The 23,657-nt window shown below is 38.2% G+C and overlaps 1 protein-coding gene across 2 annotated transcripts in view; it reads right to left on the minus strand.

The window, feature by feature from the left end:
* The window catches only part of LOC120515643 (transmembrane protein 245-like), a 55,736-nt gene that overhangs the window by 15,229 nt on the left and 16,850 nt on the right, over positions 1–23,657 (minus strand). Inside the window, exons 5-14 of one of the 2 annotated variants that reach the window (XM_039736848.1) lie at positions 22,219–22,422; positions 20,987–21,156; positions 20,589–20,612; positions 9,412–9,516; positions 8,867–8,949; positions 6,809–6,899; positions 3,764–3,862; positions 3,484–3,615; positions 1,004–1,126; positions 452–597 (exon numbers count right to left, since the gene is read on the minus strand). In XM_039736848.1, the coding sequence (XP_039592782.1) occupies positions 452–597; positions 1,004–1,126; positions 3,484–3,615; positions 3,764–3,862; positions 6,809–6,899; positions 8,867–8,949; positions 9,412–9,516; positions 20,589–20,612; positions 20,987–21,156; positions 22,219–22,422 (1,177 nt within the window). The remainder of the gene's footprint in view (positions 1–451; positions 598–1,003; positions 1,127–3,483; positions 3,616–3,763; positions 3,863–6,808; positions 6,900–8,866; positions 8,950–9,411; positions 9,517–20,588; positions 20,613–20,986; positions 21,157–22,218; positions 22,423–23,657) is intronic. The other variant, XM_039736849.1, reaches the window with a different exon arrangement.

Below are 23,657 nucleotides of genomic sequence, written 5' to 3' on the forward strand. Positions count from 1 at the left end.
GCTATTTAGAGTTCCCACCGTGTTAATTGGGTATTCGGGACTTTAAAGTTTGAGACACTTTTTACCCTCAAGTCTAAAGACTTTCCAACAACCTCTGTTAAGACATACATTTCAACACTAATATACAGCAGGCATTGGTAAACTCGCACAGTCACAGTGATGACAGCAGACAGCGAGTCATGGTGGTTTTCCCATGGAGGTTTCTGAATCTGATGACCTTATTTTTTTTTTCATGGCAGCGTTACCTGATACACCTCAGTAATGAAAATGGCCAGATGCTGGGTCTCCTACACTCTTGTATTATTAATAAATCAAAAGGCTTTCTATCATCAAACGATACAATCTGAATGAATATCTTTTCATAAGCACTGAGAGAGCCTCTTGCCACAGACCAAATGATGAAGAAGAATGTCCAGACTCAGGAATCATTGCTCAGGTGACCAACACTGACCTTATAGCTTCCTCAACTGATTGGCCCACAATGTTGGACGATGGTCCAGGTTGTGACAAAGGCGTTAGACTGATGACCCACTTGACTGGTTTATAATATTCTCCACTGGAACTCAACAGGTAGAAAAGCGTGGTCAGAAAAATAACCTAAAACCAGGAGGATAAACAAAAAAAAAAAAACACAAAACAAAGTATTACATCATGAAATTAATGACAATAACAGCAGGAACACAAAGTCACATGACTGTTTCAGCTTATTTATTATACATGTTAAATCTGTTCTGTCACTGATGAGACATTTACTCTATATGATCTACAAAGAGTAGACGGTGTGTACAACCTCTCAGCTGACAAGCCAGTCTTGGGAAAAGTGCAAAAAGTAACTTCCCTCAAACTTCATCGTATGGACAATGGCAATAAAAGGTTTGAATTGAATTGAATAAAGGGGCAAAATATGTGCCTAACAAAATATCCACAGTAGATCTTTGTTCAATGTCATTTCAATACATCATAGCAAAAAAAGCTGGGCTACTACAGAAGCAAAGCTCCTTACCATGGACAGCGCAAAGTTGAGCAAAGCTGTTCCGCTGTAGAAGAGAACGGTCAATAGCGTTGTTGCAGTGGTGAACAAAAGACTGACATTTCGGCTCATGACGATCCACAGCGACTCTAAAATCTGCAATGAGGTACAGACATTAAGCTTTTTATATTAAGTATTAAGAGAGTGGAATGCACCAACTCAGGAGAACACACATCCTTAGGCATAAACAAGAAAGAAAATTATAGGTGGTCTGGAGAGAAGTCACTGAGAAACCAAGCAATAAATGCACATTTACCTTATCATTATTATTATTATATTAGGTGATAAAAAACATAGTGCTGCCAAGTATACATGTATACTACCATCATGTGCATTATTTTATACTCCTAAAATTCAATGATTGATCAGTCACATTTGTGCATTGTCAGGATATGAATACATGATTAAGAATTTCTTTATTTTCTACTCAATTTTAATTTATCAGGAAAATATCTGGTTTTTAATGAATATACAGCAGGGAAAATAAGCATTGAACAAGTCAATGTTTTTCTTAGTAAATATATTTCTAATGGGGCTATTGACATGAAATTTTCATCCGATGTCAGCAACAACCCAAGTAATCCACACATACAAAGAAATCAAAACAAATAAGTCCATAAATTATGTAATAAAGTGGAACGACACAGAGAATAAATACTGAACACAAGAAAAGGAGGTGCAAAGAGGCATGGAAAGCCAAGACACCAGCTGAAATCTGTCTGTATTTAGGAAGCAATGCTGATAGCCCCCCATCAGTGCAAATTAATTTCAGCTGCTTTAGTTCTAATTGATGGCCTATAAAAGGTTTCTCCTCACCAAGGTGTCATACAAGAAGCATCACATGATGGGTAAAAGCAAAGAGCTCTCTCAAGACCTTTGCAACTTTCTTGTTGCAAAACATACTGATGCCATGTTTGGAGGAGAAATGGCACTGCAAACCACCTAGAAGCACCATACCAAAGCGAAGTTTGAAGGTGGGAGCATCATGGTGTGGGGCTGTTTTTCATCATATGGTACTGGCAGACTTCATGTAATTGAAGCAAGGAAGAATGGAGAAATGTAATGGGATGTTCCTGATAAGAATCTGCTGCCACCTACCAGGATGCTTAAGATGAAACAAGTGTGGACATTTCAGCAAGACAGACAGTGATCCCAAAACGCACAGCCAAGGAAACTCTCAATTGGCTTCAGAGAAAGAAAATGAAGCTGCTAGAATGGCCCAGTCAATCACCCGACTTGAATCCAATTGAAAATCTATGGAAAGAACTGAAGATCAGAGCTCACAGAAGAGGCCCCCAGAACCTTCAAGATATGAAGACAGTTTGTGTGCAAGAAAGGGCCAAAAATGATACCTGAGCAATGCATGCAACTCGTTTCTCCATACAGGAGGCGTCTTGAAGCTGTCATTACCAACAAAGGCTTTTCTACTAAGTATTAAATAAATTTCAGTAAGTGTGTTCAATACTTATTCGCTGTGTCATTCCACTTTATTGCACATAATTTATGGACTTATTTGTATGTGTGGTTGATTTACTTGGATTGTTACTGACATCTGGTGAACATTTCATGTCAATAGCCCCATTAAAAATATATGGGGCTATATATATATATAAATATATGAGAAAAATGTTGACGCATTCAGTGCTTATTTTCCCCGCTGTATAACAGCAGTTCTTAAACGTTTAATAAAATACATACAAGGTTAACTTTTGGTTTTTCATGGAGATATAGTATCTGTCCTTCAAGACTCTGCATAACTTACAAGCACCTTGCGGGGCCAGCAAGGGCTAGGATTGACCCTAGGATAAGTAAATGGACTCCAGTTACTTTAGTTAGAAACCCTAAAGTTGCTAGAGAGCAATGAGTGTAACCTCTTAAAATGTATTGGGGAAGACACCATTATAGCTTTGTGGTGCTGGGCACGTGCCCCTTCAGCCTTTGGTAATCATGGGCCAGGGCTTTAAAGCCCCAGGCTGGGGTTGGGGATGAAGGGATAAGAGTCTTCGTCAAAGGCTCTACTGGCATGACAAGTCAAGTGGGTGTTAAGATGTTACAGGTCAGAGGTTGAGAATGTTTAGAATTTTGGGCAACTGGACCCGCCATCCCATGTGACAAAACCTGGTGTTCCAGTATTGTTTTTCCTTGTTTTGTATATTGTGCTCTCCCTGGTTATTCTTTTCTCAACAATAAACACCATCAAAATGTTCACAATGTCTGTCACACTTGAACCTAACTGAGGTTTGAAAACAGGTTAACAGTTCACCTACCATCCACAAACTCGACATGGTAGCTCAGGATTCACCCACCAGGTGTACTTTCAGTACCTGTGATTACATATCAATGCTTCTTTGTGAACCTCTAGTGAACAAATCTGGGAGTAACATTCACACAGCACTTCCCTTTCCATTCTGAATTCTGATTTGCTTTGAAAATAAATTTTTTTGCACACTTACAGAAAGAAATGTTTCAATGTTTTCATGCACAAAGGAGGCGATGTCTTGCCAGTCCAAAATGTCTCCTAGCCAGCTATTCTGCCTCTGAATGTGCATCTTGTGACCTCGGTGCCTCCCAGAATGGTTGACATTCTTTTATAAGGGGAAAAAAAAACCAAACAGTCTTTTTATTTCTATGTACTATTAATATCATGCAACTGGAAGAGAAAAAGAACCCTAAAAATACGATTTGAAAAAAAAAGATCTACTTAAATAAAAAGGTGTCTTTAGGGTGGCCTACCTTTACAAACCAGGACTGATATAATCTGTCCCAGAGCTCCAGAACCTGCTTCTCAATTACTGCTGTGTTATTCACCTTCTCCCCTAAAATTTTGTGCAACTGAAAAAAGAATACAAATATTTCCCCAAGTTACAAACATTATTACCCTCTTTTAAGCATTTTAAAGATTCAGTTAATGTCAAAAGTCTAACATTAAGGCCTATGTCACACTCACTGAAGTTTAAAAAAAGAAAATCCTTTTTCTTTAATATTACAGCTTGCCTCACACACACCATATAAAAGAAAATTTCCAAAGCATGGGAAGTTAGGGCTGAAGCAGGCCTTTCATGAATAAGCAAACATCCATCCATCCATTTTCCAACCTGCTGAATCCAAGCACAGGGTCACAGGGGTCTGCTGGAGCCGATCCCAGCCAACACAGGGCACAAGGCAGGAATTCAATCCCGGGCAGGGTGCCAACCCACCGCAGATAAGCAAACATAAAATGAAAAATTGTGGTGCGATATGTAGTGCTGCCACCTCACTGATCTGGTGTTCTGGATTTCAATTCCAGGTTATCTACGTGGTATTTGTCTACTCACTCAGGTCCACATGGGCTCTACTTCAGATCCTCAGATGTTCCTTCCCACATCACCAAAGACATGATGGTTACATTACTCTGTATTCCTGATCCAAAATGGCTCCCATGTGAATACATTAATGGAACCTTCAATGGTGTGGCAGCTAGTCAGTGCCCAGTGCTGACAAGATTGGCCCCTGCAACTGTGAATGTCAAGATGCTGTGCAGAGTCTGGAGCAGCTCCATCTTTTTTGTCGGTCTGCTTCTCTAAGACTTTCTTGCTTGTGAGGTAAAGAGGTGGCAGATTAAAGAGAATGATCAAGAATAAGAATCTTACCTGGGAAGCTCCTTTTGAAAGGATGAGTAATACAATGAAAGGGAGTAGAGAAAGTTAAAGAAGAGTGGTAGACGTGAAATGTAGCCTTGATGACCCTCAGGTTACTTGGACATCCTGATGAACCCTAATCTGTGAAGTATTTGTAAGGAAACAGTGCAAGGAGTGGGCTTGGATGGAGCCTGAAGAAGTCTACCAGTAGGAAATCCAAGCTACGTTTAACCACTTGGAGAGCGCTCTGCCAACCATCTTATCCATTTTTCTTAAACTGATTACATGAGCTGGTGTTCCAGCAGGGTCATCGATATGGACTATATCCATTTAGGCAGTTTCTTGACACCTGGACTTTGAGTGATTTGCTATTGTTCTCATCTTTGATTGATTGCATTTAATGCCAGAAGTAAAATGCATAAAAGTTTATTGAGGTTGCAAGGTGGGTCTGTAAATAGGTATTGTTTCTTTCAGTTTTCTAATATATGTATAAAATTGTAAGAGTCTTATCACGCTAAAACCCATGCGACCAATGAATTTGACATTCGGCTCATGGCCGAACAACACTCCATTAAATATTTTGAATGCTGAAGACTTGGGAAAGGATGAGTAGAACAATTAAAGAGTGCAGGGTAAGTTAAATATCAAATGTTCATAAGTTGTTTACCAAGAAGACACAAGACTAAAATGCTTAACAGGTTTATAAGATAAAAAATAATTAGAAATCGCTGCTTACTAAACAATAGTTTTGTTAGCTACTATTTTTATCTTTTCTACTTCTAATTAAGGTACGCTGATGCACTTAAAACAAGCTTGCTGTTCAAACAGTAACTAAAAAAGGTCTGAATTCGTTAAAGTCGCTTTTCCTGCCGTTTGCCCATCTGCACAGGACGATTCCTCCGATTGATTTCTCTCAGTTTATCACTCCACCTGCTTTAAAATTAAAAGCTAATATTCCAATCTCCTCTCACTCTCTGCTAAATGGAAGAATCCACATTGCTAGAGCAAGTCATGATAAATTACTGTAAAGCTTAGAAAAGCAAGGCCTAAAACAATTGGTCTATTTACCAACCTCTGATCAAATCTTTAGTAAAAACTGGCCGATTCAGACTGGCAGCCAATCAATCGGAGTAACCCTAAAACATAATTGGAATTGGGTAACTTATCTCCCTATTTTTCCTCAATAGTAGCAGCGTAGATAAATTCTGACAAAATTATTTCATTGTCTGGATTACACATTTTAGTTTTGATGTAATGTGCTTGCTCATTTGCATTGTTGTCCAGTTCCCAACAAACCACATTTTTCTACTCCTTCCGATCTTAACAGACAAAATCCACCCAGCATTAAAACAGCATCTGGAATAAGACGTTTAATTTGGTTCTCCTCCATACATAGAATGTCACAGTACCTAAATGCACAATGACAGCTGTCCCATTTTAATTGAAAATGTTCAAAAACATTCCTCATTATATGGAGGCAGGCTAGTTCTGAAATTGGTCCACCATACTTTTATCCTCGCTAAAATTCTTCACCGTTTCAGACTTCAGGAGAGATGCTCTTCTGATAAGCGCCTTGAGCATGGGATAGGACGCTATATAAATAAAATTATTAATATTAAGGTTTAAAAGGTGCTAGCGACCGCAGTGCCACCAGCTGACTAAGGGACTATTTAATATACTCCAATGTACAGTGTGCAGAGTCTTTTAGATTCTCAGATTCTGCATATGTAAGGTGGCCTTCAGATCCTAGTCGCTCCTTCTATCACCTCTGCCAAACTCGCAGCTTGTCTGAAAGGCAGTTCATGAGAGCAGATACTCAGTTTGCAATGACGGCAACATATCGTGTATAATTTCCTAGAAACAAGCCAGATGACAGTTAGTACATCTAATCTTAGCATCAGTAATTGTAAATGGAAAACAAGTTTATAAAAATAGTAACTACAAAGAAAAAAAACCAGAAAGATCATAGGGCCTGTGCAAAAAAACTGCTGCTAATCTAACAGAAAATTATGATCACTAGCCAGACTTCACTGGCAGTAGGTGACAGGCTCATTTTAAAAATGACAAGGACTGTCAATGCTACTTCTTTTCAGCACATTGAGGATAAAGCACAGTATTCAGAAACGGACATAGAATGGTTTCTGCAGAGACCACCACATACCTTGTGTGTTATCCACTCTCTGCCATACTGGTACACATTGTTAGCTGCTGAATTCAAGGCTTTTTGTACAACTTGAGCTTCAGGAAGCCAGCTGTTACAAACAGAAGACCACAATAAGAAACTGAATGGATAAAATAAAACAAACAAAAAAAAGACATCAAAAAGTTTACTTGAAGTACGCAAGTTCTTCCCTCAAACTAATGACCCTGGAAATATTCATGACTTCCATTTTTTCTTAAATCACCTTTCTGTTACAGCATCATGGTGAGTTTAGCCTATCTTAAAAGCATTACACAGAAAATCCTCTAAACAGGACATCAGCTTTTCCATGTAAAGCCACATGGTTTGTTTTAAAGTAATAAATTAACTTGGCACCCTCTGTTCGGGATGTGGGACACAACTCAAACCTGCATAGACACTGGAAGACTGTGCAAACTACATGCCGACTGGAGAGGGGATCAGGCCACAATGTGCTATTCCAGCATGCCGTTTTCAGTTCATGTTTAAAGGTAGTCCACCATGGCCCATGCCAAATTAACGCATTACCAGCACACAGTTTGAGGATTTAGCATATTAGAGCATAAGAACAATCTAGACATGAACAGGCCATTCGCTCCAACAAAGACCGCCAGTCCTATTCACTTCACTCTTCCAAAATAACACCAAGTCCAGTTTTGACAGTCCCTGAAGTCCTACTGTTTGCAACACTACGTGGTAACTTATTCCATGTGTTGGACGTTCTCTGTGTGGAGAAAAACTCTGTAAAGTTTTTTGTGAAATTTACCCGAGTTTCCAGCTGTGTCCCCATGCTTGTAATGAACTCATTTTAATGTAACAGTCTTGATCCACTGGACTTAATCTTCTTTTGCTTAAACTAAACAGGCTCAGCTATTTCCTTATAACTCATCCCCTGTAGCCCTGGAATCAGCCTAGTTGCTCTTCTCTGGACTTTCCTGGAGACCAAAACTGTACACAGTACTCCAGAGGAGGCCTCGCCAGAGCATAATAAAGCTCCTTGGACTTGTACTCCACACAACAGGGCGCTATATAGCCCAACATTATGTTAGCCTTCTTGATGGCTTCTGAACATTGTCTGGCAGTTGACAGTGTGCAGTCCACTACAACTCAAATCCTTCTCATAAGGTGAATGTTCAATTTTCAGACCTCCCATTGTGCATTCAAATCCCAACATTTTTGCTTCCTACCTGTAATACTTTACATTTATTTACATTAAAATTTCATTTGGCACAAATCTGTCCAAGTTCCTCAGTAATGATTCAACAGATTGAAGATTAAATGCCAATCCACCTACCTTGGTACCATCTGCAGACTTAACCAGCTTGTTATTTATATTCCTGTCCAAATCATTTATACACATTAAAAATAGCCGCGGCCTTAGCACTGACCCCTATGGGACACCACTCAACATCAGCCGATTCTGACAAAGTTCCTCAAACCGTAACCCTTCTGCACCAACCTGCACACAACACCCTCAACTCCCACTTTGAACCCTGATGATCGATATGAGCGGTTACATGGTGTGTGATTTTAGACGCAGAGCAGATCAGCAGAGTCCGTACGAATGTGAGAAGTTGTCCTTGTCAGCCTAGTGAACTGTGATGTGCCACAGACATGGTCTTTTCAACATTTGATGCATGTTTAACACTCTCTCCATATTATAATTGTCATTTGTATCCGCTGCAATTTTCTGGACGATTTGCATCAAATAATTTGAAATAAATATAAGGCTAAGAAAGATGAAAAGTATCTTTTACCAAAGTACAAAATAATCAGCAAATAACTATTCAATAATATCTTGCCATGACATAGATACACATATTCAGACTGCTTTAATATGAGCAGGATCAATGAACAGCTTTAAGAGGCACATTTTTTCAGAAAAAGAAAAAAAAGGCACATATTTATGCAGACGTACGGCCACCGACACACTGAATGCACACTTCCACGGTTTTTGCACTCGGCCTCGCCTCGCTGGCACATTCACTCCGATATACAGAGGATTTTTGGTCTTTCGATCAGTGAATGCATTTTACTTACTTTGCCCACTCTGGGTGGTTTGACACAGTCTCGTTGATGAGGTTGCTTGTCACTTGGATAATATGCACGCTCTCTTCATGCACCTAATAATTGAAAATTAATAAACTTATTTACATTTTAGCACTGCATGGTTTTCTTTACCTCTTCAATATGTCCCAGATAAACAAAGCCAGCAAACACTTCCGCCACTGGAGAAATTAAAATTATAAGCTAGTTCTTTACATGACATACTTTTAAAAGCACTTCAATAGAACTGCCAGAGGTTCTAAAATAAATTTTGCATATGGTACACTTTAAAGAAATTAAACAGTTTGCCTAACTTAAAGTCACTGCCAACTGATTAGGTGAACAAATCTGCAAAATGAGAATGTAATGCATATTCACGGTTACGGTAAATTCATGTCAGTTTTGTGCAACATTCTTTTTTTCTCTCCCACAAACAAAGGTGCTTAATGACTCCTGCCACTCAGATCTTGTGCTGATGCCCAGACACTTGAGATACTGCTGTCAGACCGATTATGAAGCTTCATGTGAGCCGGCCATACCTTTGCTGTGAGCAGCAGGGCCAGTAGCAGCGTTCCCATAACCAAGAGAAAGATGATAAAGATGCTGATCAGTTTGTCCAGCGACCTCTCCAGCCAGATGACCATCTGTTAAGAGATCAGTTTATACGGTGATCATTCCAGCATTTCAGGGTACGACACAAAAAACAAGTAGAGCTTGGAGACACCCAGGTGGGCGATTTTCTTTTTTTTTTGCTAGTTGAAAGTCATCTGTAAGAGTAAAGTAGTTGAACAATATCTTAAGAGAAAAAAGTGCACTTCACTTTGTTCATTCCGTTATGTTAAAACATAACCAAATGCAGCATTCTGAGCTAATATACTCGGGGGTTATTATCTCAGAAGAAAAAATGCACACTTTGATAAAAACAGGAAGGGCGGTTTCTTTGAACATGTTAGTAATTAAATACAAGATATTTCTGACTACTACAAATATGACAATTTGTAACGCTTTCACAATGTCATTTGTGGCCTTTGATTTACTACCAACTTACACAGCCAATCTGAATTACAAGTGAAAACTTAGCTTAAACAAGATATGCTCACTTGCTTAAATGCGTCGCACTTTTTGGTTTAGATACAAAGGTTTTCATTTTCTAGGGTGATTAATAAAATGCCCTTGTGCACATAATCTTACTTATAAACATCAACCTGAGGCAAAGTACCATTAAAACTGCTCTAGGATAAAAAAAAAGAACAAAAAAGTGTTTTCTATTTCTAGATGTGTGCATCCAAACGGATTTCTAAAATACTTCAATTTGAGAGTACAAGATTTTTATCACTTCCTTTCTGCTGCCCAGTAATACACTCTTTACAGCGAGTGGACTGTCCTGTCATAAATCCGATCTCCTTCATCTGGGCTCTGCCTTTTCACACGCATTTCCACCAGCCTTTGTGGTTTTTTCTAGCAGTCCAAAGCCATGCTGACAAGATGACTGGGCGGAAAGTATGTTTGGCAGGTTGGCAAGATCTTACTTGTTTTCAGCGTCTTCAGAGATGGTACACACACAAAAAAAAAAAAAAGAGAGACTGCACATCTGATGTCTGCTCTGAAACAGCCCCCTGGACTGGTGTTTACTCAGTTATATTAACCTCTTTGTATGTCGCTTTGGTTAAAAGTGTCCACTAAGCGAAGAAATGTAAATATGAAGATTGCAATGAATGAATGAATGGACAGCCTGACTACAACACACAAAAGTGGTCTTAATGGTGCGGTTTATCCTGGCCAGGTACAATAAAAATAGCTCTTACTTAATGAAGAGGTACTGGCTTTCTTAACAAACTTCACGTGCACGGCATGATCTACGGTGGAGTCTTATCAAATGTATCCCTAAGCCTAACCCTTAACAGTGCTCATTTCCAACTTAGGATCTATCCCTTCACGGTTTGTTCCCGTCTGTTAGTATATCAACCATAGATTGCATCACCAGGTTAATCTACTTGCAGATATTTGAGACCCTGAAACTGTTACAAACAATCTTTTGCTCAAAACAGCAGCAATCTGAAAATAATTCCAGGTTATGCCCTAAGCGTGGCGACGTCAAAGAGATGTGTGGGCGCAAACGGCACAACTGACCTCATGGCATAAGCATGTAACTGTATGCCACCCACTTTAGCCCATTCAAACCACTCAAACCTTCCAAAGATTTTTCAAATTTCTAATTGCACATAACACATGCTGCTACTAACACTACCTCCAGTTGATCTTAATGTGTTATTTATAAAATAAAAATAATAAAAAAAGAAATTAAACTTTAAACAGACTAACTTTATTAAAACAGTCATATAGGCTAAGTAAGAGTGTAACTTGATTCCTAACGTTTTTTCCTTCAACCTCTGCTCTGCAAACTATTGTCAGTCTAAAGAATTAACATTTGATCAAATAAAACCCTTCCAATCAATTCTCTGAACACAACTTTACCCAACATGTGGCACAAGAAACGGAGGCCTTTTCCCTTCATGACTACACCCGCCATCATTTCACTGTGCAAAAGCTGATCGATTAACCTGACGGTATGTCTTTGGACTGCTGGAGGAAAACCAGAACGCCAACTTGGTGAGAAGTACGATTGTATTTAATTGGTACGGCTCTACTCATCAATACAAAACACAGTAGGGCTTTTAGAAGTTCAAAATGATCTTGTATCGCTTACTTTGACTAAGAGATGTCAGACACATAAAATAAATACATGAGCACTAAGGTATTACCTACTATCTGCATGACAGTACTTCAAGAGTATTTTATGGTTCCCTTTTCAGAAAGAGAGAGAGGGGGGGAAAAAAAAAAAAAACACACCCCAAAGTAAATCAATATTAACAAAATAAGCACACTTGTTTTTAAATTATCTGGTTAAAAATAGCAAAAGAAGTTTAAGAAAGAGAAGGTAGAGAAGAATCATTAGTCCAGAACAGATGTTAAATACACAAAGGCTATGAATCAAACAATCACTACATTAAGGAACATTAGACTAGAGGACTAGACTACTCTCTGAGAATGGTCTTGACATGAGCTTGTGAATGCAGCATGTACTTCTGAAAATTGCCAAATGTATAGAAGTTATTATGAAAGCTTAGATTCCAAAGCAGATTATATGTATTTATTTTTTAGTAAGTCACTAAAGCCCTCAAAAAATACTCGTAACCCTGTCTTTGACCCCATACTAGGAAAAACATTAACAGACGCATCTTTACTTTCTACATACTGCTTACTACTAATTACTTTCAGCAGAACACTTTAGTTTTACTTGAATAACTCTGGACATTTCAGAAACCAAACCGATTCTACTATAAACTCCCTTGAAAAGACGGCGATCTACGAGGTTAATGACATTGATACTTAAACTAGTGTGGCTAGTGTGATCTTCTCTTTTTTAAGTTTGGAAGAAGGTCACCTAGGCTGATGAATCCTGATGTTTCTGTTGCATCATGTGGACAGCCAAGGTTAGTGTGAATCATTCACCTGGCGAAGAGATGGCAACAGGAAGCACTACAGGAAGATAAATCAGTAGAGGGAGTGCGATGCTGTGGGCAATGTAGTGATGAGAAACCCTGGGTCTGGGCATTCATGGAGACATCACAGCAGACCAAGAACACTCTCTCATGGCAACAGCATTACCCAAGAAACTACTCTGTTATGAGAAAGTTTGTTTTCAGAGGTAAACTAAAAATGGACAAAGCAGAGATGTGTTCTTACACAATGAAAATAGTATACATATACAATAAACAAAAACTAAAATGTATTCTAAATGAAACAAGCAACATTAGACAATGAAAATTTACAAAATGTACAAAAACTAAGATTCATTCAAGGAAACACTAATTTTTGAAAAATATATCTAGTGTTGATTGTTTGGATTTTTTTCTTCTTTTATGTAGTAACTGCACATTTTTTCTATTGCAGTACTGCATGTGAAAGTTCGTTTGAATGTGGCGACTTCAGTGCAGTTTTGTGCAGGCTTTATAAATTTTGTCTGACTGACTTAAGATTTTTAGAGTGGATTCTGCTAAAACACAGATGCTGCTAAACTGAACTTTTTTTCAGCCACTAAGCACTTAATAATCTTTAACTTTGTTTTGAGCAAAACTGCTTTCCTATTTCATGATTCTAATATATTAAACATATAAAAAAAATATTACTTACTATAACATTGAAAACTAACCTTATCAACGTTTCAATGCTCTGCAAAATAGGGCGAGAAAAGCCTTAAAAACCATCAAGACACGTAATGAACTGCTGGTGAACCGTTCACTGTGTAATATGTGCAAAACACAAGTTATGTACAAGTTGTGACTTTGAACATCTAAACGACGCAGCAGGGGTTTAGCAGTAGTCGGAAGTTAGCTCCATTGTACCAAAACTTTGTAGTAAGAGGACCATGAAGACACGACAAATACAAGCACAGAATATTTGTATTCCACTGTACAGTAATTTTAGAAGACCTAAACACACATTTTTCAAGTGACTTTGCCTTTACATTTGTCATCTCAAGCCATGGTGCTTGCTCTTTACTCTTACTCCAGAAGTGGCTTCATATCTAGAATTTCTCCTTATTTTTATACTTTCATTTAACACAGCGAGTCACCAAGTGTAACACTGCCACAGGATCTTTTGCTTACATTATGTGAATAAACGTTGGTTATCTAATCAGAGAGCAATTGCAGTCATTTACAGTAAGTATTTCAGTCCATGCTAAAGACAGGCCAGTCTCGTAAACAGGAAATGACAGACGGTAACAACGTCATCGAAAGCCTATTTATCATTGAAATCAAGTGAATCTGAGCAAAACAAACATTTAATAAAAGAGTCTGATTAAAAAATATTCAGAGGGCAGCCTGTCTCATACATTTGAAGTCAGAAATTAACTTGAATTACACAACTTCCACATCAATATACGTTTTGCTGCAAACAGCACAGATAATTTTTAGATATGATGATTGCTAATCCAGATATTCATACTTCAGTAACCAGTTCCAGTAACACGCTAGTTTAGGTACTGCAAAAATGTATCGATTACTCCTTTACTCTTATGTAACAATACCTTAAGAAAGGTTTCTTTTGGTGTTAATTATGTTTATAAAGCTTTAGTAATAAGCTTATTGTCTCTGTGCAGCACAGCATATTAAAAACCTGTGATACGCTGGCAAATTGCTTACGAATATCAAGGATTTACAAGTGTTATTTACCTTGATACCACATACTTTAGTAGATGTCTCACTTAAGACCCACTCTGACAATTCTAAAAGCGCCTTTCGCCACATCACACTGATGAATAAACATTATACTGATGCTTTGTAAATGTGATTAATCTCACATTAAAGAGTAATAGATGCACCTTAAAGTGCCTAGAGTGTTAACCAAGCTCCCAGTAATGAACATGACCCCATTTTACAGTATTTATGTAATCTCATTATTTGACTGTTCTGTTCACCAACTACACCCATTGAGTCAAACAAACTGTTAGCAAAACAAGTATAAGAACATTAATTTCCTGATCAAACTAAAAGTAATGCAATAAACGGCACAGCAGTTAACCACTTCTCATAGCTCCGAAGTCCTTGGCTCAAAACCTTGCCCCCAAGGAAAATCTGGCATTTTACAGAAGCTCTTTAAATAAAAACAAATAGGTAGAGAAGTAAATCTATACTAATAAAAGGCAAAGCACTGACTGACTCATCACTAATTCTCCAACTTCCCATGTAGGTAGAAGGCTGAAATTTGGCAGGCTTATTCCTTACAGCTTACTTACAAAAGTTAGGCAGGTTTCATTTCGAAATTCTATGCATAATGGTCATAACTGGAACCTACTTTTGTCGATATATACGGCCATAGCCTGCAGCTCGGTCGCCTTGTGAGGCGGAGTTGCGTCCCGCATCATCACGCCTCCCACATAATCGAGTGCCTGCCCATATAAGGTAAATATTCGCGGGTGAAGGACTGTGCTTAGCATATTCATAAGTGCGGCTACTGCGGAAACCCTCTGACGCTGAACAAGCCTTTGTACACATATCAATAGGAAAGCAAGGTGTAAAGCTTAAGTTTAAAACTGACCGGTGATGTAAGACCTGATGAGTTAACCATGAGCTTGAGTGGTGGGCCATCAGGGCCTGCAAGGCCTTTTCTGCTGGCCTAAAAAAATATCTTAATCACAAACTGATGTTAATTATATTTTGTCCATGAATACTTATTAAATAATTTCAAATAATCTGTCTGCTTCCTTTCATAGCTTTTCCAATGGTTGTGCTGCTTCCAGACATATATTTTTCTATTAAAGCATTTAACCAATCACATTTCAGCCATCATTTGTTGCCAGGCAGAGGGGCCTTCACAATCCATTGTGCAGGCCCTCTAACACAGAATAAATGTCAATTAAACTGTTGCTTCAACCAATGAGATTTTGAGTTGGCGTCAGTAGGGCCCTCTAGCAGGCGTACGGCAACGTCACCGTATTTAGACCCATTGATTAGATAGAAGCCGATATGAGGAACTATGAGGCCACTGAATGCACCGCAGGCACTCCGAGCGCCAGATCCTTGCGCGCACTACCGCCAACTCCATGGCAGGATTCTGGACAATATTATTTGCCAGACGCAGACCAGATTTCAAGACCACGATAAACTGATGTTTGTCATGCTCCTTGACCCCCAGAAGTTTCGGGAATACAAGAAAAATGTCCCACATGCAGCCTTCTCCAGTTTAACACAAGAGCCACGGAGCGCTTTTTGATCTGTCTCGGGTAAAAACAACTGCCTGTAATGTAAGCCATGGATGATTTTGCGGGAAAATTTCTCACTGATCTCCTTGACTTCCTTCATCAGCAAAATCTGAATGAGAGCATGGGGCAGCTGTTCACATTGGTATATTTGACAGTGATCATTCCCGTGTCCACCGCTTCTGTCAAGCGGACATTTTCAGCACTAAAGTGAATTAAAACTTATGCCAGAAATACGACAGGGCAGGTTTGACTTTCAGCATTCGATTCGATGGCGATAGAAAGGGACTTTTTGATGGAACTGAAGCGCACGGATAATCTGTACAACAGAGTAATTGAACTGTTTATGAGGAAAGAGAGGAGGATGGATTTTGTTTACAAATAATCGGAATTTTTGGTGAGTAAAATGTTGCGATTTTCCTAAATAATATTACAAGTTTATGAGTTATTATTGATGTTTTTATGTGCGTCACGACTGTAGCTGCAGTAGAAAGGAACTTGTTCACCCCTGGTTTGTCTATTCAATAAAGGCATTTACTGTGGCTACAGGAGTTCTCTCTGCGATGCAGCGGCTCTTTATACTGTATTTCTGCATATTAAGATGGTTTTTATAACCATAAATTAGTTCTTGAGGGGCTGGTTGATTCAGACGGAGCACTACTGAAGGCCTAGGTGTGAGATGCACGGTCCGCCACTGGACCAGATAAGTAAATTTGAAGAACATTACAACCCGAAAATAAATGAAACTGTAGAGAGGTTCAGATTATACTTCTCCCAGTGCGTCTCATAAATCCTCCATGCGTGAACATTATCATGAGGCTTAACAATCTTATTGTTACACCTTCTACGTGCACCGAACTGTTCTTATTACAAAGTCTTCCTTGCCTTACCGCTGGCTGCTACTTTCCATTCACCTTCCTAGCTCTTTATTTAAACAGTTTTCCTTCTCACTTTTCCGCTCCTTCGCTGTCTTCTCCCTTTTCGTTCAAAATACGCGCCTCCTTGCATTTTTACAGTCAGCTCCCCTTGCGTCACACCATGGTACGTTTAGCACAAGTTAATACCGGGAATGCCTGCTAAACATCTTACATTCATGAGTAGCGATTTGCGTGGTGAACACTTCGATGAATGAAACCTGTTATCTTTACAACGGTTGACAAACACGGAATGTAACTTCAAAACAACACGTCCTCCAAATACGAACCTGATTGAAAGAAATAATGATAATCAAATCCTTGATGACAGCAACACTCATATCAATGACAAAACAATTACATTGACAATCAGGTTATGTTATTTTTAAAATGTTTCCTTTTCTTTTTCATAACTTCTTTAACACACTACTTCTTCGCTGCGAAGCGCGGGTATTTTACTAGTAAATGAATAAATACTGTATACTTTACAATACAGTTTTGCAAAATGTGTGGTCACTGCATACCAGCAATCCTATGTTTAATTCATTTAAATCAGAAAGTTGGCGACATACTCAAATGATTTTGAAGGTTAAATGTGTCTTCTGTTCATGCATGTTAAACTCTAACTTATCAATTAACGTCACTGCGCTTTTCATTAGGACCTCAAGGGTACTGAAATACCTTGTTTTACTGGTATTTGTGGTATTCATGTTGAATTCTCCTTATAACATACCGGTAATAAAATACTGTAATGAGCACTCAGATGGAAAACAGAGACAGTACACAGAACTGAATTTCCATCATATTTGGTAAAAGCCGCCCAGTTTCTTCTCCATTCCTGTTTAACTATTGCAATCACACTTGCTCACTCTCTGTGTTTCACTGTACAGTCCACTCTCTCCAGTCAGAGACCCGCAGCCATTCAAGAGGAGGTACGCTTTGATTCTGGCAAACTAAACTTCAGTCCAAATCACTAAGAAACCCCAGCTGTACAATAAGAGCATTGCTGCCAACTCAAAGATGATGCAGAGTTATGAGATCATCGTAAATTGTGAAGTCTGCACAAATAAAAAGTTCAAACTGAAGCTTCTACTTAGTAAGGAAGGGTACACATTAGAGCAATAAGAAACCAATAAATATCCCAGCCATATCACAATCACACCTAAGCCTGAGAACGTTGCCACATGACAAATCTGTACTGTAAGGTTGCAATGTAGAAAGAACAATCTGCCATAATCGGATACGGCCATTCTTGCTGTGCCAGTTATGTACTATACATAATACATAATGGGTAAAACAACAACAACTTCATTTAAGGCTAGTGCCTACTTTTATTTGTGTATGCTTTTTGGCTTTCACACCATGTCAAAAATCTTGATGAATTATTTTTGTTTCATTTAACTTCGGTATTAAGATTCTTAATCATTGTTTCTTTTTCACTCTTAGCAATAAGAAGAAATAGCTTAAAGCTGACTCTACAGTTTGTGCGAGTTATTGTCACAAAGTGGTTGTTAATTTTATTAGAAATTTGAAAAAAGAAAAAAATTGACACCTGAAGGTAAAAATCACAACAATCCATAGAAAACTTTGTTGATTTTTCTCAATAAATTAGAAAACACACAATAGTGTGGGTACAGCAGAACAAAAGCAGAAGTTAACCATGCATTTAAAATGGCATGCGGCTTTAACAAGAACAGTCATTGAATTAAATGGCTGAAAGGAAACCTGCAGGTACTGTGGCAGGCCAGGGCTATATATGGAATCAGTCACGATATATCATTTACTAGGAATATCAATCAATCGGGATATTTACGGGCCGACACTGATGACCGATTTCATATAACTAGATTTGTGTGATTCTGATTCCAATTTTTTTCTTTATCCTTCAATTCTCTTTCTACACTAAACTCCTGTATAAGACGCCTTATGTTCTAAATTAAAGTGTAAAGTATTTTCTATTGACAAAATGAAACTGTAGGTGGATTGTTCAGTGACCAAAAATAAATAAAATCCAATTAAAATACATTAACTACTAAAACATGTACCCAAAGTATTTGTGATACATATCACATAAAAGTGCTTGTCAAAATTACAAGCCACACTTCAAACAAAATGTTCATAAGCTCTTTATCAAGAAGATTCAAGCCTAACATGTTTAACACGTTTACAAGTAAAACAGACACATGTGGATGTTAAGCTAACACGCCTATTGTTTAGCATGCAGTGCTCTATCTGTACTTTTTCTAATTCAGATTGTGACCTGCTGAACTAAACAAAACCTTGCTTACAGTTCACACTCAGATTGAGAGATTCTGTTTAAATTAAAGAACAAAATGAAATATCTGAACTCATGAAACCAGCTTCTCTTTAAACTTTCTACCAAAGACATGCCTCTCTTCCTTCCAATCCAAGTTCAGCTGGACAGCATATACCTTATGGCTGCTGCTTCATGATGCTCCAACAACGATGGATGGAGTTAAAGGCAGAAGTCTACGTGACCATCATCATCATCAAGCTCTTCCGTCAGAACCCTAAATCCAAAGAGGACTGTTTCATTTATGTTAGGTAGAATGCCCAGAGGGGACTAGGCGGTATCATGGTCTGGAATCCCTACAGATTTTATTTTTCTCCAGCCGTCTGGAGTTTTTTTGTTTTTTCTGTCCCCTGGCCATTGAACCTTACTCTTATTCGATGTTAATTAATGTTGATTTATTTTGTTTTCTTATTGTGTCTTTTATTTTTCTATTCTTTATTATGTAAAGCACTTTGAGCTACTGTTTGTATGAAAATGTGATATATAAATAAATGTTGTTGTTGTTGCTCGTCTTCACAAACAGGTGAACTCCTTCGATTCCTGTTTCTGAGTTTATTACTCCACTTTCTTTAATATAAAAGCCAATACCTGGTCTCTCTCTCTCTCTCTCTCTCTCTGTCTGTCTGTCTGTCTGTCTGTCTGTCTGTCTGTCTGTCTGTCTGTCTGTCTGTCTGTGTCTGTCAGTCACACACTCAGACTGTCCGGCTGCTTTCTGTTGACAGGAGGCTCAGGCAGCCAAACTAGACACACAGTTCCTGAGGTATCACAATACTCTGTGTAAAGTAGAACTACTAAATTACCAGAACGCTTCGAAAAACAGATTGTCTAATTCACTGATCACCAATTGAGTCGTCTGATGTGAACATCAGCAAATTTATCAGCGCCTAATCAATTGAAACATCAGTGATATTTACAATTTTAGAGAACTAAATAAAAAAAAAAAATAATACCCCAAATAGATCAAATAATAAAAACTAACTTCAATGAATGACTGAATTCTAAATTTCAAGTTCAAAACTGCCGTTTGTGTCACAGTATTATAGTGGTTAGTACGGACATTCTTCTGCTCAGCCCTGGCCACTGTTTGTGCAGTTTACAGCCTCTCCCCAGGTCTGCTGAGGATTTTCTCAAACACCATAAAGACATCCGCACTGTGATAACCTCCGGTTCTAAATTATTGCAGAGTGAGCGAGTGCATGAATGGCAGTATAGCCTGTGATGGACGGGCAGTTCATTTACAGCTGCTTGCTGACTTGTACCTCATGCTATCAGGAATAATTTTGGCTTTGCTGCAAACCTCTAACTGGATTAGGTGGGAGCAAAAAAGGAAACATGGAACTGAAATTATATAAGAGATACCATATTTTCTTACATTTCTAATTTCTAATCTTCCATACATATGGCACAAAAAAAAAAAAAAAACACCATTCTGATTTTGTACTTTGCAAGTTAATAGCACAATAATTAGTATTTCACAGATGGAAATTTTTACGTTTAGAGATTTTACTTGTCAAGTTGAGAAAAAGACATACAATAAATGTGCCTAGCTTGATCTAAAATAACAAATAACTAACTCCATAAAGTCTACAAGCAAACATTTAGACAGCAGATGTTAATGAAAAGAAAATGATTAGCGCAGAAGACAACTGGTGGAAGCGTTTAAGCAGCATGCATATCTTGCTCACGTAAAGCATCCACTCCATTACTACCGGTGTGTTATATTACCTGCTTGTTAAGCCAATGCCAGAGCTTTGGGAAGGAGACAAGAAGACAAGGAAGGATTATTGAAGAACACAACGATGCAAATGAAGGATTCACATCACATTTTTTTCCATTTTTGAGAAGAAAAAAAATAACTGGGAGGACCAAACGTTTTCTCTAGAATTTTTAAAAATACTTTTCAAGGTTTAACACATTAGACTTGACTTTTAACAGGTAAGATCAAACCACAGGGATTTGGCGGTTGGGTAAATCAGATCATCTGTATCTTCAGAAAATCTGGCCGAGGTTTTACATTTACATGCAATCATATACCTTTAAAGTTTAAACAATTAAACTAGCAACTTTTGAAAAAGGGAAGAAAAAAAAGCATTCTTTGCACGAGGTGCAGAAAAGAACATTACCTTTGTATCAACTTTTACGAGGAAATGTCCAACGCCTTGAATGGGCCCAGGCACAAGTGCCTCCTGTCGCTCTTTTAAAAACTCTCCTGTTATCTCCCACCAGGAAACCAAAGTCTTTTCTGCAAAATTTAGCAGTCCAAAGCGTAGAACCAATTTCTTCAGAAACCACACTGTCACACAAATAAACAAACAAACAAACATTCATATGTAAAATGTAAAAAGAAACAAGCCATCATCGCCTGAGTTGCAGGCACCAGCTCTGATCAAAATGTGGACCAAACTGTGTCACAACTGAAAACATCTGGAAATTCCTCTGACATTTCTCCTAAATGTTAGTGTTTCACTATCTAGGCTACTAGTTGGTGTGTTTATTAATCATTAACACCCAGGATCTACCTGTAAAACATCAGTTCTAGTGTTACAGACACGTAGGTTTATTCAGGAGTGATAGTCACCCGGCTGAGACGCAGCACATATCAAAACACAACGGAACAGAACATCACAGAAAGTGAAAGACAAATACATCTGACGACATCAAAAAGCTGCACTTTACTCGCCCTTATTCAGTGAATTCTAGAATTAAAAATGCTCCTTTATAGATTTCATTTTATCTTTAACTGCATGTTCAAAATCCGGAATTGGTTCATGTATTCTGCTGATAAAGTTAATGTGCAGACCCTGAAATATGATCTGCTATGACATGTAATTCCCTTTCACAACATATGAAGAATTTCCAGGAGTTCACCCAAGAATTCTTTTTTGTTTTTGGCTCACAATTTGTTACTGCAATCTTGGATTTAGAGCTAACAAAAAACTGGAGCAATGCTACCATTTACAGCTTTTCTTATAAGAACTACATTACATTTTTTTCATATGAAAATGATACGGGATAACAGACTGAGGAGGTAACGTGAACACAGTAGCTACCATCCACCATTCCCTGAACCTGCTTCATCCAGCTAGAGGGTCTACCTACAGCGTCAATGGCAAGCAAGGAAACACCTCTGGACAAGCCACCGATTCTTTTGCAGGACACAATTATTTAGATGTCCGCTATGACTTACACACGCTCAGCCAATTCTAGCACACAACAATTACGTTTTATCCTGTACCTAATTCACTTTTTACAGAGACCATTTTATATGCAATACATTCATTATTTTTTTTCAGTCACTCAATGGAGGACATCAAAATGCTTTAAAAGATGGAATCTTTCACAGTTTGCACATTACCAGCAACAGGCACTGGAAGCAGCTGCAGCAGCCAAAGATTGAGCCAGATCTGCAAAATAACAATGGCCCAAACCAGCAACACAAAATAGATGTCACTGGTGTTCTTCTTTTGCAAGGAAAAGCGAAACTCTGGTCTGGACCGACTGCTTGATGAGGAGGGAGAACAGGAAACATCCGGATGGGACGCACTATTTTTAGGAGAACCTACAAGGCAAAAAATACAAAGTTTTTTGTACAGAACACTCATTGTACGTGCATACAGTACTTAAGAGTCAAATGAAGTTTACATTTACTGAACTGTGTAATATGGCATTGCATCATGTCAAATAGAATAAGCAACAAACTCCAACACTAGGACATAAAGAACAATCAATTATGGATGCATTTCAAATACAAGACCGCACTTCTGTACCATCAATCCTCTGCTTAGCTTCTCTTACTATATACAGCAGTTCTGTCATCTCAAGTGTAACACAGTTTACGCAGGTCCTGATAATGACACTACAATTCACTAGAAAAGAAATTTTATTGTTTCTTTTCTCTCTTATTTAAAAATAAAGAGAGGACGCTAGAACATTCTCTAGGAGGCCAATGACCACATGCAAAGGAAACCTCAGTGATAACCATTAACATTTTCTCGTCCAAGTCATTTGACACCTACTGTACAGTATTTCCGAGTGTCAATGGAATTATCTATTCAACCACAAAAGTTGCTAACTACCCTCATGTCAGACGAAGTCTTAACAGAGTGCACATCCACTGAGCAAACCATCACAGCACCATTACAATGAATCTGTGAACAGATGTGCAGAAGAGGACAGACAATTTCATATAACACGGTGTATGAACAGACGTGAAATGTAAAATGGCCTGCCATCTTAAATGTACCTCAATATCTATCGATTACTGATACTGTATCTACTTACAGAGGAGGCCAAACATTCACATACACCTAAGCTAAAGGCTCTCCAACTCACTCCCTGTGTTAGCTCAATTAGGGCATCTACTTCATTTCCTTAAGTGCTGCAGTCAAAATAATAGCTAAAAATCAGTTTATTTCAGCCTTTATTTGCTTTATCAGATTTTGAGTGGGTCAAACGTTTACAAAACACTTTAATATTTACAAGCATTTTGTTTTAATTGCTTAACTTGAATCAAATGTTTAGGGTAGCTTTCCATAAGTTATCAGAATGCGTGGCGTTACACCTGACAAAACTGGCACAAGTCAGCGAGGATTTTAAGCCTTCTTGCTACGACACGATTTTCACTTTAGAGAACGCTTCTGTGATATTCAACTGTATTTATTAGCCAATCAATGCTGATCTGAAAAGACAAATTCTAAAATATACAGCTACTCCTCCTTAATACTAAAATAGTTGATTATACAGTTTAATAACTTGTATAGATAAATATCTCATATCATGATTATTATGGAGACT

The sequence above is a fragment of the Polypterus senegalus genome, chromosome 15, assembly GCF_016835505.1.
Source record: "Polypterus senegalus isolate Bchr_013 chromosome 15, ASM1683550v1, whole genome shotgun sequence".
Lineage (NCBI taxonomy): Eukaryota > Metazoa > Chordata > Cladistia > Polypteriformes > Polypteridae > Polypterus > Polypterus senegalus.